This window comes from Hibiscus syriacus, unplaced genomic scaffold, assembly GCF_006381635.1.
Source record: "Hibiscus syriacus cultivar Baekdansim isolate YM2019G1 unplaced genomic scaffold, ASM638163v2 tig00113724_pilon, whole genome shotgun sequence".
NCBI classification, from domain to species: domain Eukaryota; kingdom Viridiplantae; phylum Streptophyta; class Magnoliopsida; order Malvales; family Malvaceae; genus Hibiscus; species Hibiscus syriacus.
In genome coordinates, this window is record NW_024063470.1 from 1,793,741 (window position 1) to 1,808,407 (window position 14,667).

Consider the following 14,667-nt stretch of genomic DNA (forward strand, 5'->3'; position numbering starts at 1 on the left):
ATTCCAATCTTATGATAGAAGTGCTCTTGTAAAGTGAACTAGTTAAACATTTTTACATCTTATGTTTTTTGGGATGAAAATTTCTTAGATGCATCGCTAAAAATAATAGAGACGTCATAAGGAAAAGGAAATAGTCAAAGTCAACAAATACAACAGAGTATTAGGAAGGGTTTTAGATTTTTAGTATTTGCAAATAACTTTGGGTAAACTACATAGATAGCCTCTCTATTATATCTTGTTTTCTAATTAGATCTGTAAACTGTTAAACATTATTAAATGATCAATTGAATTATCGAAAATTAGAAAACAATCATTGATTGTTTGTTTTTAGATAAAAAAAAATGTGATGAGACAGTTAATAAAATTATACATAACAATGATAAATTAAATCTCCAATTTTATATATTATTTTGATTTGATTATATTTTTGACAAATTTAAATGATTATTTTCTATTTTTATAATTGAATGATATAATTAGAAAATATATTCTACTCGAGAGACAATGTGGTTTACCATTTTTTTTAAAATAAAAAGATATTTAAAAATATACATGATAATGTTTAACGAAGAAAATTAAATATATTTCCCGCAGAGGTAGTTTGTGAAAAATGATGTGAATTAGATCTCTCCGGTATCCATTTGGTCTAAAAATTTTATTTGATAATAACTTATGAATATACATATTACTATAGTTTTGTAATATTATTTAAACAATAAAGGAGTTTTTAAACATGACTTGGTCAAAATCCATTAGCTCATTAACCCCTGGCCAAATATTATTGTATTTCTCTGCCCACCAGAACTGGAACGGGTCTAACACTCTTTTTCTCTTTTTATATTTTATATTACTAAGTTTTGGATTTAGTTAAAATTTAAATTACTAAAAAAGAAATCTTCAAAGTTCTCGATTTCAACCATACGATGCAAAAGACAGATTGCATTCTAATATCTAGTTGTCTAAACTTTGGGTTTTAAAATATATTTTTATATTAATAAAAATCTAATTTTCAATAGTTTTTGTATTTTTCATTTATATTTATTATCTTTTATTTATATCGGATGTGTTGTTATAGTGATTTACTTTTAATTCTAGAATTATATATTAATATTATTTATAAGAAAGAAATTTTTTATCAATTCGTGATTTTGCCGACAAGTATTAATTGTTTTCGTCCGAAATACAAAGAAAATAATTCCCGATCCTAACCTTTGACGTCCGCTATCCGAAAGGATAAAAAACCAAACGGCGACAAACTTCTAGAAATTACAAAGCTAGTCCTTGTCAATTCATTGGACGGACGTTATCAAATCTTCCGGTTCTTGTTTTAGCCAATAAGCCAAGTCACCAAGCCAAATCATTGTTGAAACGGAGACCCTCGTCTATGTCTATCTTCTTTTTTTTCTTTTTCTTTTTGTATGCAAAAAGGCATAAAAGATCTTTATATTTTTATAAAAAATTGATATGGTTTCGTATTATTATTTACTTAATGTAATCTTTTAAATTAAAATTAAGTTTAATTTAGTATTTTGATCAATATTTTTTTATTGTTTGATAGTTACGATGCTGACGTGATAGTTCATAACACTGATGTGACAATTATGATATTAACGTGACATTCACGATACTGACGTAGTAATTTATCTGTCATATTCGAGTTATTAATTTAATCTATCTATCATTTTATTCTTCACATTATCAATTACAGTGAATATTATATTAATATTATGAATCATAATGTCAATATTATAAATTATCACGTTAGTATGTATAAAAATTAGTCAAAAGACTACATTAAACTTATTTTCTAAATTGAAGCTTAATGAAAGAAATAAAACGAGTCTGTTTTTTCCCCTTCCTTTTTTACATTTAATTTTACACTAAAAATTATATTCTTTTATGTGAAAAAAGAAAATTTATTTGTCAATTTTGTTTAATTTCCAAGCAAAGAAAAGAAATGAATTAAAAGACTTTTCATTAAAGCATTATAAAAAGATAAGCGAAAACAACATTCCAGACTCCAAGATCAAAGCGCCAGTTACGGGTAATTTGTTTATGCTGTTATTTCTTGGTTTTAGTTTATGGATTGTTCGATTCTGATCATGATTCTGGTTTCTTTTCTTTTTCTTTTTTGGGTTTTGAATTGATTTTTCTCGAGTTTGGGAATTTTGGTCTGGGTTCGGTTGCTTTGTGTTCTTTTCCTTTCTCATTTTCTATGGAAATTGAAAAAAATGAAAATTTTGAGCAAAAATGGAATTTCCCCCCTGAATAACTAAAGATGAAACCCTCGGGGCTAGTCTGTTTATTTGGTTATTAATTATGGGGGCATAGCCTATATGAAGAAATTTTAAGAAATAAATAAAGAGAAAATTCAAATTTTGCATGATAATAAATAATAAAACAAGAGAGCTAATGAGAAATGGAATTTCACAGCATCTGATGTTCATAACCAAGGTTTTCAGTAATTACATAAAAAAAGGGAAAGATTTTGATATCATTTATCTTGCTTAGTTTTGTTATATTTCTAACTGTTAAATCTATCACTAAGTTTTAAGGTTAAAGCATTGTATGTTAATTTTGGAAGTACATTTTGCATTTAAAGCCTCAATTTTTAATCTGACTAACTGAAACTTTTGATGCATTGTTGTGTGTTATAAGGACCTTTCATTTTGGATAAAAATGGGTGATCATCTTGTTTTATGCGTCGACCATATTATAACACCTGAAAGTTTGCAATCAACGCAAGAAATGGAGGCTGCAGGATCTTCTGGTGAAGGCTCTTCCCAAGCCTCTGAGCTGGATGCTTGTGCTATTGGTGTTAAGGAAGTGGAAGAACATGGTTCCTGTGACGAAGAAGAACCACTTATACAGGCAGCTGAATGCCGAATCTGCCAGGAGGAGGATGACATTAAGAATTTGGAGACGCCTTGTACATGTAGTGGTAGTTTGAAGGTATTCTTTGTTTTGGGGTGTTTTGAAACTTATTCCTTGAAGCTTTCTATTTCAATTTATTCAGTAAATTAGTTTGGTTTGCTGCAATGATGGCTTTCTATTAGCTCTAAAAGTAACGATTATTAAATATGTATGTGAGCTAATGTTTTGAATGTTGTCAAGATGTGAGAAAAGCTTGACGGTTTTCCATCTAACTTCGAAGTACTTCTGTTTGAATTAAGATATGGCTTCATTGTCTTGTCTTATTGTTGTAGTGTAATAGCATTAGCTGACATGATTTCATTATCCAGTTTGCTCACAGGAAATGTGTTCAGCATTGGTGCAACGAGAAAGGTGATATAACTTGTGAGATTTGTCATCAGGTAAGCCCCTGCTTTCTAAAATGGTTCCATCTTCATTAGTTCACCTAGGAGGAAGAGATCTTCTACCTTATGTATTTGCATTCACCCATATCAATTCAGCTTCATTTTGCCACAAATCAATTTATTAGCAATGCTGTGAAGTTGCATATCTACCTGGTTGAATTTGAATTATGTATTTCTCATGCCCTTAAAAGGGAAAACGCCTTTATATTCTGGCAATTTTTAATTTCAGTTGAGAAAAGACTGCCTAGTCATATGATTATAGTCGTGCTACCTTAAATTTGACCCCCTTATCTTGACGAATTTCCTTTTTACTTTTTACCTTTTTGGTCCCTGTTTGTGTATCTTGACTTTTATTTGAAGTGTTCATTGTAATCTTTAGGCTAACAACATCCTAAACACAGAAATATTTTTTTTCTTTTCTTTGGTATCTTAGGGGAATATTTTTAATAGATTTTATTTCCATTTTTTGAAATAGAGGGTCCTTTGAGCTTGTTCCCTTTTCCTATTTTTGACTCGTTTAGGCTGCATTGTTTAACCCCAAATGCAAGATCCTTAAATCCTCAAGGATTTTAAGTATGAATGCGTTGACTTTGATGTTCGTAATATGGATAATATTTCTGTTTGATGGCGTCTGAATGAAACCATTCAAGTACATGGAACAGTAACTCAGTTGTTATTGCATGGATGACAGCTTATATAGTCTATGATTCAATTAACATTTTATATTACTGAATTGTTCACTCGGTATTTCCCTATAACTTCATCTACCTGGTTGTCATTTTTAAATTAGCAAATTATATGCTCACTGAGTCACTCTCTACTGCCACATATGGTACTGAATTTGTTGAATATGATGTGGCAATATTATGACACATTTGTTATTTTAAATAAAATTTTCCTGCAAGTGGAAAATGAGATGAACATCAGCAGCTACCTTTTCAGCTCCGAGCTTTTGGAAGCCATGATTTGATCTAAAATTACCCAACAGATTGCTAGCTCCCTGTATGCAAGAATTTTTTTTTTGGTAAAATATCTTGTTTATCGCCTTTTTTGGTGTGTACTTCATGCCCAAGGTTGACTGCTGTTGATCTCTGTCTTTGTTCACGATGACATAAATTTTGCCTTATGTGCCCGGAGCAATTTGGGGTTTATGAAATGGAGTTTTACCAGGGTCTTATGCATCGGGTTTTGATAAATGTCGTGTTTTGTGTCACTTGTTTTCAAACGACAGTGCGCTCATGCTCATAACTCTTTGAGCCATAATCCTCTGTTCTCAAGGTAGACATTTCTTATAACTTCCTATATTTTCATATGAAATATGTTTCACGTTTTGTGTTGGGGACTTAAAAATGTCTGGTTCAAGGTGAAGTTTTGCCTGCCGATAAATATGGTCTTATCTTATCCATCGATCTTTTGATAAAATTGCTTGCTTTTCTGCTGAATGTTTTTAGATGACAGAAAAGTCTTTTTACAAATATTTGAGCCACAAATCTTTGGTAGTTATGCATTTGATAGCACTTTGCCACTAGCTGCTAGGTGGTGGTTTTGGCGTTGTATACATATGTGGTTATGTTTATTGTTGGAAAATGGAAGATTCATATGATGGCAATGTTACATTAACATTTTATTTTTCCTTCGGACATCGAACATAGTCATGTAATGTTTCATTCACTGAAACAAGTTTAGTATTGAGCTAAACTCTTGGGCCAATTTACTCACTTTTTCTGTTAAATATATTTACTTTTTGCAGCCTTACCGACCGGGATATACTGCACCACCACCGCCCCCTCAGTCAGAGGATGCTACAATTGATATCAGGCAAGTCTCACAAGTGCACTTACATAGCCAGAATATTGACATAATAAAGATCAGTGTTGCTTTAACTTTGATCTCTTCTTTCTTTCTCGGTTTTTGTTATTAATATTGGTCATGTAACCAAGAGCCTTCTCTGTTGGTGAGGATTTATCTATAAGTTCAGTAATCTGTAGGATGGTTTGCTACTATATGCTCATAACCTTTGATATCTTATTGTCCATTTTCTTTATGCTGATACAGTGAGGGTTGGACAATCTCTGGTGCACCTTTGGATTTGCGTGACCCTCAAATTATAGCAGTGGCAGCTGCAGAACGCCATCTTTTGGAAGCAGATTATGATGAATATGCTGATACCAATGCTAGTGGTGCTGCATTTTGCCGGTCTGTGGTCTTAATTGTAAGCTTAGATTTCTCTATAGAAATAAACAATTCATTACCCTTTTAAACTTTTGGCATGTGTTAATTATAAAATCTTCATGGCTCCTTCCTTTTATAGTTTTATGAAATATTTTTCCTGTTCTTATTATCCGTACCAATAAATAAAATGACATGTTGTAAATTTTCTTCTTCTATATCTGTTTGCATCTTATTTTCTCGGTTTATTTGCAGCTAATGGCTCTTCTACTCTTGCGACATGCTCTGTACCTAACAGCTGGAGATGGAGATGATGATGCATCTGCATTTTTCTCTGTAAGCATAGGATGAATTTTCATTAATCCTTTAGTAGTTCACATTGATTTATTTTTTTAACTGAAGCTCTTTTTTTAACGTTAACTTAGCTTTTCCTGCTTCGCGCTGCCGGCTTTCTTCTCCCATGTTACATTATGGCCTGGGCCATCAGCATATTGCAGCGCCGAAGGCAGAGACAGGTAATGTCTCTTTGGTTTCTTTAAAAAAATGGAAGAGCGTTACTTTCTTTTCTTATGCACGTCGAGGTTGATCTACATCAGAGACTGAAAAATGAATATTTGTGTCTGCCTTTTTGCCGTTTTTGGATTCATGAAGAAAATATCACATAAAAACTGTCTCGTATTAGTTATCGTGTTCATGCAGTGTAGTTAAACTAAAGCTAAATGATCTACTGTTAAGCTGGTTCAGGTATCCAGAATTGTTGATCTTTGGCAAATAATGTATTTTATTTTCCTTATTGAAACAGGAAGCAGCAGCTCTTGCGGCAGCCGAAGTTTCATTCATGATACAAGCGGGACAACGTCGCGGTCTACAGTTCACTATAGCACCGGGACCTGCGGCAACCCCTCATCAGGAGCTACTTCAATAATCTCCGGCCGGCAAGGGGCGATGGTAGGTTAGTGATGGAACTATGGGTAAACCGTTTTTACTCGTTCCACTAGCATTGAAAGAAAACGAGGTGGTTCGTTTCGCTAGCATTTATCATGTTGTACTTCATTTGTTACGAATTAAAATCAAATATTTTATTTTTGTTACGTGACGTTATGTGTGTCACATTATCAGGTAATAAGCATGATAAAAAGTGAAAATAATGATGATAAAGAAATAATTTCCATGAAATAATATTTTATCATTAAATTTGGAAGATTAGCATTTAATCTTTCTGAAATTGTAAAAATTTTATTTGGTCCATTTTTTTTTTTGAAAATTTTAAATTATAATTTTTAAACCTTTTGAAAGCCTCAAACTGTATTGTTAAGATCCGTTGTTGATTGTATTGGGCAAAGCCAATGGAAATAAAAGCATAAAGGGAAAGTAGGGGTTTTTGTTGAATGAAGAGCTTGGAATGGAATTCTGAAGTTTGGTTTATTGTTTTTTTCTCTTTATTTCGGGATATTTGTGTTGGACAGTCTTCCCTCTACTTTTAGTGGGGCTTTATTACCAATGTCACTTTAATCTAACATCAACTCCAAATTTTGTATCCCCTGTTAAGCTATTCCTAGATCTTCTGTTTTGTTAAATTATTTGCAAACATAAATATAAGATGATATATTGGATTTCCAAAAGCCAGGGAACATATGCGGAGCATAATTTCAGCTCATGTGAGCATGGTGGGGTGAGACGTGGTCTTTGTATGGTAAAAAAAAAAAAAAAGCAAGGAAAATGATAAGGAAGAAAAGATAGTTTGTGTTCCCAAGGACAGTGTTCAAACTCAACTTTTTTTGGGTTCAAACCAGTCCAGAATCCTGTAATGCATTGCTTCCATGGCAGGCTAATGGTTGAACTGAATCTTAAGCTTCCCTACAATGGGACCCAACATTGCTTTATTATTCTTTTTACACATCATATATAAGCTGCTGATTGTCTCTGTCTCGTTCACACGACAAAGTTCAAAATTTTCTGATATTTCTTGTCTTCTCTTTCAATTTCAAGCATGGGATTTTCAGTTGGCGCAAGAGGGTTCCTTCTTATTTCTTGTATTGCTCTCATGGTGTTTCATTCACACACCGTTTCCTCCATCAGAGGCAATGGTCTGGCACTCAAATGGGATAGAAACTCACGCATTCTCAAGGCTGTTAATTCTATTGATTCATTGCGAACCCAGCTGAGTCCGGCTCCGGCACCTTCGACGATGTTCGACCCGAATCAATCGAACAAAAGAAGTGTTGACAAAGGATCCGACCCAATTCACAACAGATGTTAAGACATTTGAATCTGTTTTTCTTTTCTTGTCCTTTTACAGATGGAACAAGTGGTGAGGCTGTTTGTCAGCATGGGGATATGATTCTACTATTCCTTGTATACACACACGCACAGTGTAGCAAGCTTTCCTAGTTTTCTGAAGATTTGTTTACTTAATTGGGTTTACTTTTATATTCCTGGACCGGGTTTGGATAAGGAGTTTGAAAAACGAAAAATTCGGGGTTGTAACCTTAATCCGATCAGTGGACAGGTTTAGTTCTTTGTGCTGTTTGAGTATACAATTGAGCCCATGGGTTTTGTTTTTCTCTTGCTTTCTCGGAAGAATCAAATGATGTTATTTGTGCAATCAGGAAAAAAAGAAAAAGAAAAAAAAACATGTTTGTTTCTCATGAAACCTAAACTATGTCATCCTTGAAAAAATATTATGTCAATAATTTTGTTAATTTTTTAGTAATGAGATACCAAATTGAAACCTAAACTAAATATTAAATATGATTTTAAAAAAATAAGTTTGAGTACCAAATGAAATAAAAAGAATAATTTATGTAAAACGTATAGTTTATCCTATATATAATACTAGATTCTTAAGTTTGACTCCTTCACAAAACATGTATAATACATAATTGAATTTGACTGTCTCACAAAACGTGTATGCTACTTTATAATCGAGAAACCACTTAAACATCATTTATCAAAAAAAAAGTTGACGTCTATTTTTTTTTATTATTGTTTTATTTTAAATGAACGAACTTCTACTTTAAAATTGAGAGACCACTTAAATGTCATTTATGAAATTTATATATAATTCTAAATAACATTATTATAGACTTATTTTATTTTTAAAATTTTTTATGTGAACAAATAAATTATGTTAGAAAGATTATTCCGTAATAAACTCTGAGGTGTTCATATATGAATTCAAAAATAATATAAATCTCCATCATTTAAATTAGTAAAAACTAAATCAAATATTTAGAAACATTCTACCCTTTTTTCTATATCTGAAATTCTTTTGTCTTTGATGGTAATATTTATAAATATATATCTAAATCACAGTATCCTCAATTAAAAGAAACAATGGGTATTGGCTGGGCGTCTGAAGGAAATATGGGTTCCATGACAATTTTATATTATAAATTACATAAAAAATGTTTAGGACAAATAAATAAGTGAGAAAATTATATGTATGTCTGCGTGTAATAAATTCATGTGGGATTTGGTTCGTTTTTCAGATGGAATTATAGGTACCCATAGAAGAAACCCTCCACATGTATTGCATTAAAGAGTTTTATTTGCATATTTCCATGAAATTTCAGAAAGGCGCTTGGATTTTCTTATCCAGTGTGTATATATATTCAATTTATTTATTTATTTATTTTTATATAATCGTAAATGCCATCAAAGATCAGAAACGTTGAATTTTGACATTGAAAGATTAAAGAAATAAAAACAAAAATATAAAATGGGATATTACACTAATTAATAATGCAATGGAGCTACCGTATCTTGTGTAATTAATTTCGAATTGAATAATGTGTTAATACACTCATAAAAATGGATCAAAACTTAATTATTTGCAAATCTAATGCTGACCATCTTTTGTATTAATTATGTTCAACAACTCCCAAACGAAATGCCACCATTACTTTTAATTGAGGTTTCAACGTCATGGTTAAGGATGAAACTCAACTTGCATCTCAATCCATATAATTTACGTGAATATAACATAAAATATTACGATTAATTTTAAAATTATCATCTTCTACACGATTCAAATTACCTTAACAGTTAAAGGAATGTAATGTTTGTTATTTTTAGAGGTCCCAAGTTCGAACACCAACGACTACAATATGGGTGATTGAACGTTCATTGTCAAATGATTGATAATATTTAGAACAAATACTACTTTGTAATCACCATAGCTTAGTAAAAAAAAACTATCATCTTCTCTAATCATCTTTTATTTTCATTTTCTTTCTTGTGCCTCACCTACTTATGAATATTATATTAACCCAAATTATAATTAATAATTAAGTTAGATTTTATTGTAACTTTAGTGGTTGAGGATCACACGAATAATAAATTTATGTAGGTAAATTTTTTTATAGAATAAAGATTATTTGTGACCAATTTATTTCCTCTATAAATATAGATTATCTTTTAACCTTTAGAATTATGAGATAAAGTTATTTTGGAGAGTGATAAATGTTTAATATTACATATATTTATTATTTACTCCTTATTTTTGATTGAATGTTAATGATTTATCTTTATTTTGCGTTTATTTTTTGACAGGAGCTTCGTAAGATTAATTAGTCCAAAATTTAACATATTTTGACGGTCCAATCAACATCTTCTAGAAGAAAGAGTGAAATTATCTTGAATATTTAATTTGAAATTTACTTGAGACAAGATTATCTAGAAGATAAAGCAGCATTCAACCATGACTATTAGACTTAAATATTTATTTTATCTTTTATGATAAACATTGTAGATTTAAGATTTTTAGTTTGATTATTTTATTATTATTTTATTTAAGAATTATTTATTTATTTATTTAGAACTTCTAGTAGAACTTTTAGTTTGATTATTTTATTTAGAAATTAGTTATTTTATTTACTTAGAACTCTCAGTTTATAAATACCCTTAGGATCAAAAGTTGAAAAACAAATTATAATTTATTTTCCCTTAGTTAATTATTGATGTTCTGCTTTTCTTTCATATCCATTTTTCTTTCTTTATTTTCTTTCTTTATTTTCTTTTCACAATGCTAAACATGATCCAATCCAAGCTTAGCTAAACTTCTAATTAGACAAAGGTTTTCACGAAACTCAATTCTAATCATGAGAATTGAGTATTGATCTTTATACCTTCATATTGTATTCTTCGATTCTCTGGATATTGGGAGTGACAATCGACCATTCCTTTAAAAGTTATTACTTCTTCAACTCAAAAGGTGCACGTTGATTTGAAGATTGTTTTGCTTGAAGTTTGGAAGTCAGATTGGTTGGTCGTAATTTGGTTTCTTGTGAAAAAACATAGCAGCGGTTCGTTAAGGGGAATCAAGATCGAGTTTGATTCTCGGTGAGATGCTATAACTCGAGTCAGGCTTTTCCATAACTTAAAGCTATTTTGGGTCTAACGACGATATATGTGGCTAGACCAACAAAGACCCAATTTTGGAGATAGACTTTGAAATTTTTGTTAACTGGAGAAAAGAGTTAGCAACAAGGGTTGGGCCCTGTTGACTGTAATCGGCGTACATCACGAAGAGAAAATTTTATTTTGATGATTCAAAATTGAGACTAAGCAAAACCTAAGGCTATATAACCACTATTGAATTCTTCTACTTTATTTAATTTATTTATTTTCTCATTATTTTTTATTCAGTATTTACTTTTTATTATTCACTTTCATTAAATTTTAAAATCGCCCTATTTTATTTTTTACAGTTGATTTAATCCGAGAAACTACATTATCAAACTTCCTTAGTCCTTGTGGATCGATCCTACAACTACTTTATTTATTTATTTGAGAATTAGGAATTCTTTTTATTTGGCAAATCCGACGCTTGTCAAATTGGCACCGTTGTTGGGGACTTCGACAAAGTTACTAATATTGTTTATTGTTTTGATCTATGACCAAGTCTCATCCAAGAGAATTAATAAATTACGAACATGAAATCGAAGCACTTACTCAAAAATTACGTGGTGAAACTCTTTAACGAAGGAGATAACAACAACAACATCAACTAAAACTCGATCCAGACTCTAGTGAAATCTCTTACACCGAAGCTTTATTCACATTTGACAGAGAAGAATCAATACATATGGTTGATAAGACGATTCTAGAGTTAGCTACTACACCTAATGAATAACAGTCACTTTGCATCACATTCTCGAATGGTGAAACGTTGTTCGAATTAAAGACGTGTTTGATCCATCTTCTACCAACCTTTCACATTTTGTAAAACGAGAACCCACATAAACATCTGAAAGATTTTCATATGGTTTGCATGAGTATGAAACCACAGGGAGTATTTGAAGACCAAATAAAACTCTATGCTTTTCCTTTTTCCTTAGCCGATTCGGTGAAAGATTAATTATTTTATTTACCTCCTAGTTCAGTTGTTACATGGGTTGATATGTCGTTTATTCCTTAACATGTTTTCCCTGCAACAAGAACGGGTGAATTAAGGAGAAATATTGTACGTATTCGACAAAAAGATAGTGAATTATTATACGATTACTAGGAATGCTTCAAGAAGTTGTGTGCAAGATGTTTATAAACACGGTTTATTGAATCAAACTCTCCTACAATTTTTCTACGAATGACTACTTCCCATGGAGATGAAAATTATAGATGTAGCAAGCGGAAGTGCCCTTGTAAACATGAACCCTCATATGACTAGAGATTTAATTTTAACTATGACCGCTAATACTCAACAATATCATTCTTCTAATGAACCCACTCGTCGGGTTCACGAGATAAATACTCATTCCTTTGAAGATAAGATTGATAAACTTATGAATATAGTTCAAACGCTTCTTGTAAGTAAAACAGGTTCGGCTCGCTTATGTAGAATTTGTACTATGCCAGATCGTCCGACAAATTGTTATCCAACTCTTCAAGAAAACAGTACGACACATGTAAATGTCGAATGGAATTTTCCTGGACCTCCTCAAAGGCATTATGAATCTCATTCAAATACATAATATTTGTTGGAGAGACTATCTGAATCTTATATATGGTTAAAATCCCATATACAATCAACCTTATCAATCGCAGCTACCTACGCCTTAACAACAATCGTAGAATTCATCTTTAGATTCAATAGTGGAAAGGCTTACACTTTCCCAAGAGAAATTCTAACAAAAGACTGGGACATTTTAAGAGATCGATAAATAAATGATCAACTTATATTATCTGTGAGTCGTTGGAATCCAATGGAAAACTTCAGTCTCGGAACCAAATCTGAGATAAAGTGCATGTGTAATTACCCTACAAAGTGAAGCTGTCATTAAATATAGATCCAAGAATATATTGGTACAAAACCCAAAAAGGAAAAGGAAAAACTGAAACTGCCAATGGATCCACATGTTCCATCTCAATATGTCGTGCCTCCCCCATTCCCAAGAAGACTCGTCAAATGTGACAAAGAGGCTAAATAAAAAGAGATTCTCAACGTTTTTTGAAAAGTCAGTATCAACATTCCACTTCTTGACATAATCAAAAAAGTTCTAAGGTATGAAAGATTTCTAAAAGATCTATGTACTAACAAGAGAAAGCTCACTGAGAATGAAAAGCTGAATTTAGGTGAGAAGGTTTCTGCTGTTATTTAACGAAAAATACCACCTAAATACAAGGACCAAAGTATATTTGTAATTCCTTGCAAAATCGATAAGGTTGGTATTAAAAGGCCATGTGTTATTTAGGAACTTCAATTAATGTTATGTCTTTATCTATTTTTAAGTTGCTTAACACATATCCTTTGAAAGAGACAAGTGTGATGATTCAACTTGCTCATAGATCGGTGGTATATCTAGGAGTGTTGGAAAATGTTCTTGTAAAAGTAAATGAATTGATATTTCCAGTCGACTTCTATGCCATTGATATGGAGGATGATCGATGCAATAATTTTTTCGAAATTCTGCTTGGAAGGTCGTTTCTAACTACGACACAAACAAAGATTGATGTTCGAAGTGGAATACTCACAATGGAGTTTGACGGTGAAATAGTGAAGTTTGATGTTTACAAGGCCATGAAATATCCTAATTTTTTGGCATATGTTAGATTTATCAATGTTATTGAACCATTTATTGAGCATAAATTTTCTGACGAATTTGCATAGAGAATTGAATAATGAAGTTGACGTGTTAATAGAGTTAGAAAATATTTCTAACTTTTATTTAGATTTGAGCTTAAAGCCTTAATCTAAAATTTTTCCATTTATCTTGCATGCTCCAAAATTAGAGTTGAAACCATTGCCAGAACATTTGAAGTACAATTATTGGTGAAGGAGATATATTGCTAGTTATTATTTCAAACAAGTTGGAAAAGCTCTGAAAAATGCGTACGTGAATCGTAGAATTTCTTATAAGGAAAATCTCAGTTGGAAAAAACAAATGAAGTATAGAAAGTATCTTTCACGAAACCTGTATTCTGAGCCAAGTTGCCAAGCTAACGATGTTAAACAAAAACACTCTAATGGGAGACAACTCATTTCATTGTTATTTACTTTTTCTTATTTTTTTGTTATTTATTTCGTTATATTTTTTAGGTACACCAGTTTTTTTCTAATCGAGATCAAAATTATGAAGATGATAGTGATTCAAATAAAGGTTAATGTTTATATACCACTAGATTCTAGATAGCCCACTGACACTAGACATGAGGAGTATTTCTATCCCTTCTCCTTTACTTTATTTATTTCGTATTAGAGTAATGCTCTTTAAGTGATGGAGAGTGGAATCAAATAAAAATTTTCCTTGTTTGTTTATATGTTTGAATTTTGGTATGCTTTAGTTCGAATATGTTGAATTTTCTATTGAATATCTTAAGTTTTGTTGAATATCTTAGAATGCAATGAAAGTTTCGAACTCATTTTTGTTTGGATTGAAATACATGAAAGTGGATATTGTGATTAGTGTTTTTGAAATACTGCGATGATAACTCATCAGTTCATTCATTAAAAATTCACTTGACTTAATGCTAAAAATAAACATTTTTGGTAAGATTTGAGCATATTGAGCAATTCCTTATATTCTTGCTCATATTTCTTGTCTTAAGTGTGTCGAACTCAACATATATATTCTAGAACTTATTTGTGAATACATGTTGAGACTACAGTTTGGATTTGATACTTTAAAATGATAGGGGCAATTAGGATTAACCCATTTCTCATACCTTTAGAAAAATGGCT

General features: G+C 31.3%; 1 protein-coding gene across 2 annotated transcripts; it reads left to right on the forward strand.

The window, feature by feature from the left end:
* The first annotated feature begins 1,958 nt into the window (after window positions 1-1,958).
* LOC120187245 lies at window positions 1,959-6,412 on the forward strand. Of its 2 annotated transcripts, XM_039191007.1 has the most exons (8): window positions 1,959-2,044; window positions 2,659-2,952; window positions 3,243-3,314; window positions 5,068-5,135; window positions 5,373-5,529; window positions 5,742-5,822; window positions 5,912-6,001; window positions 6,289-6,412. In XM_039191007.1, the coding sequence occupies exons 2-8, from the start codon at window positions 2,680-2,682 to the stop codon at window positions 6,409-6,411; spliced, it is 864 nt and encodes a 287-aa protein (XP_039046938.1). In that variant the 5' UTR covers window positions 1,959-2,044; window positions 2,659-2,679; the 3' UTR covers window position 6,412. The 2 variants fall into 2 exon arrangements, with proteins under 2 accessions (XP_039046938.1, XP_039046939.1); XM_039191008.1 differs by lacking the exon at window positions 1,959-2,044 and having other exon boundaries at window positions 2,628-2,952.
* Window positions 6,413-14,667: the final 8,255 nt, after the last annotated feature.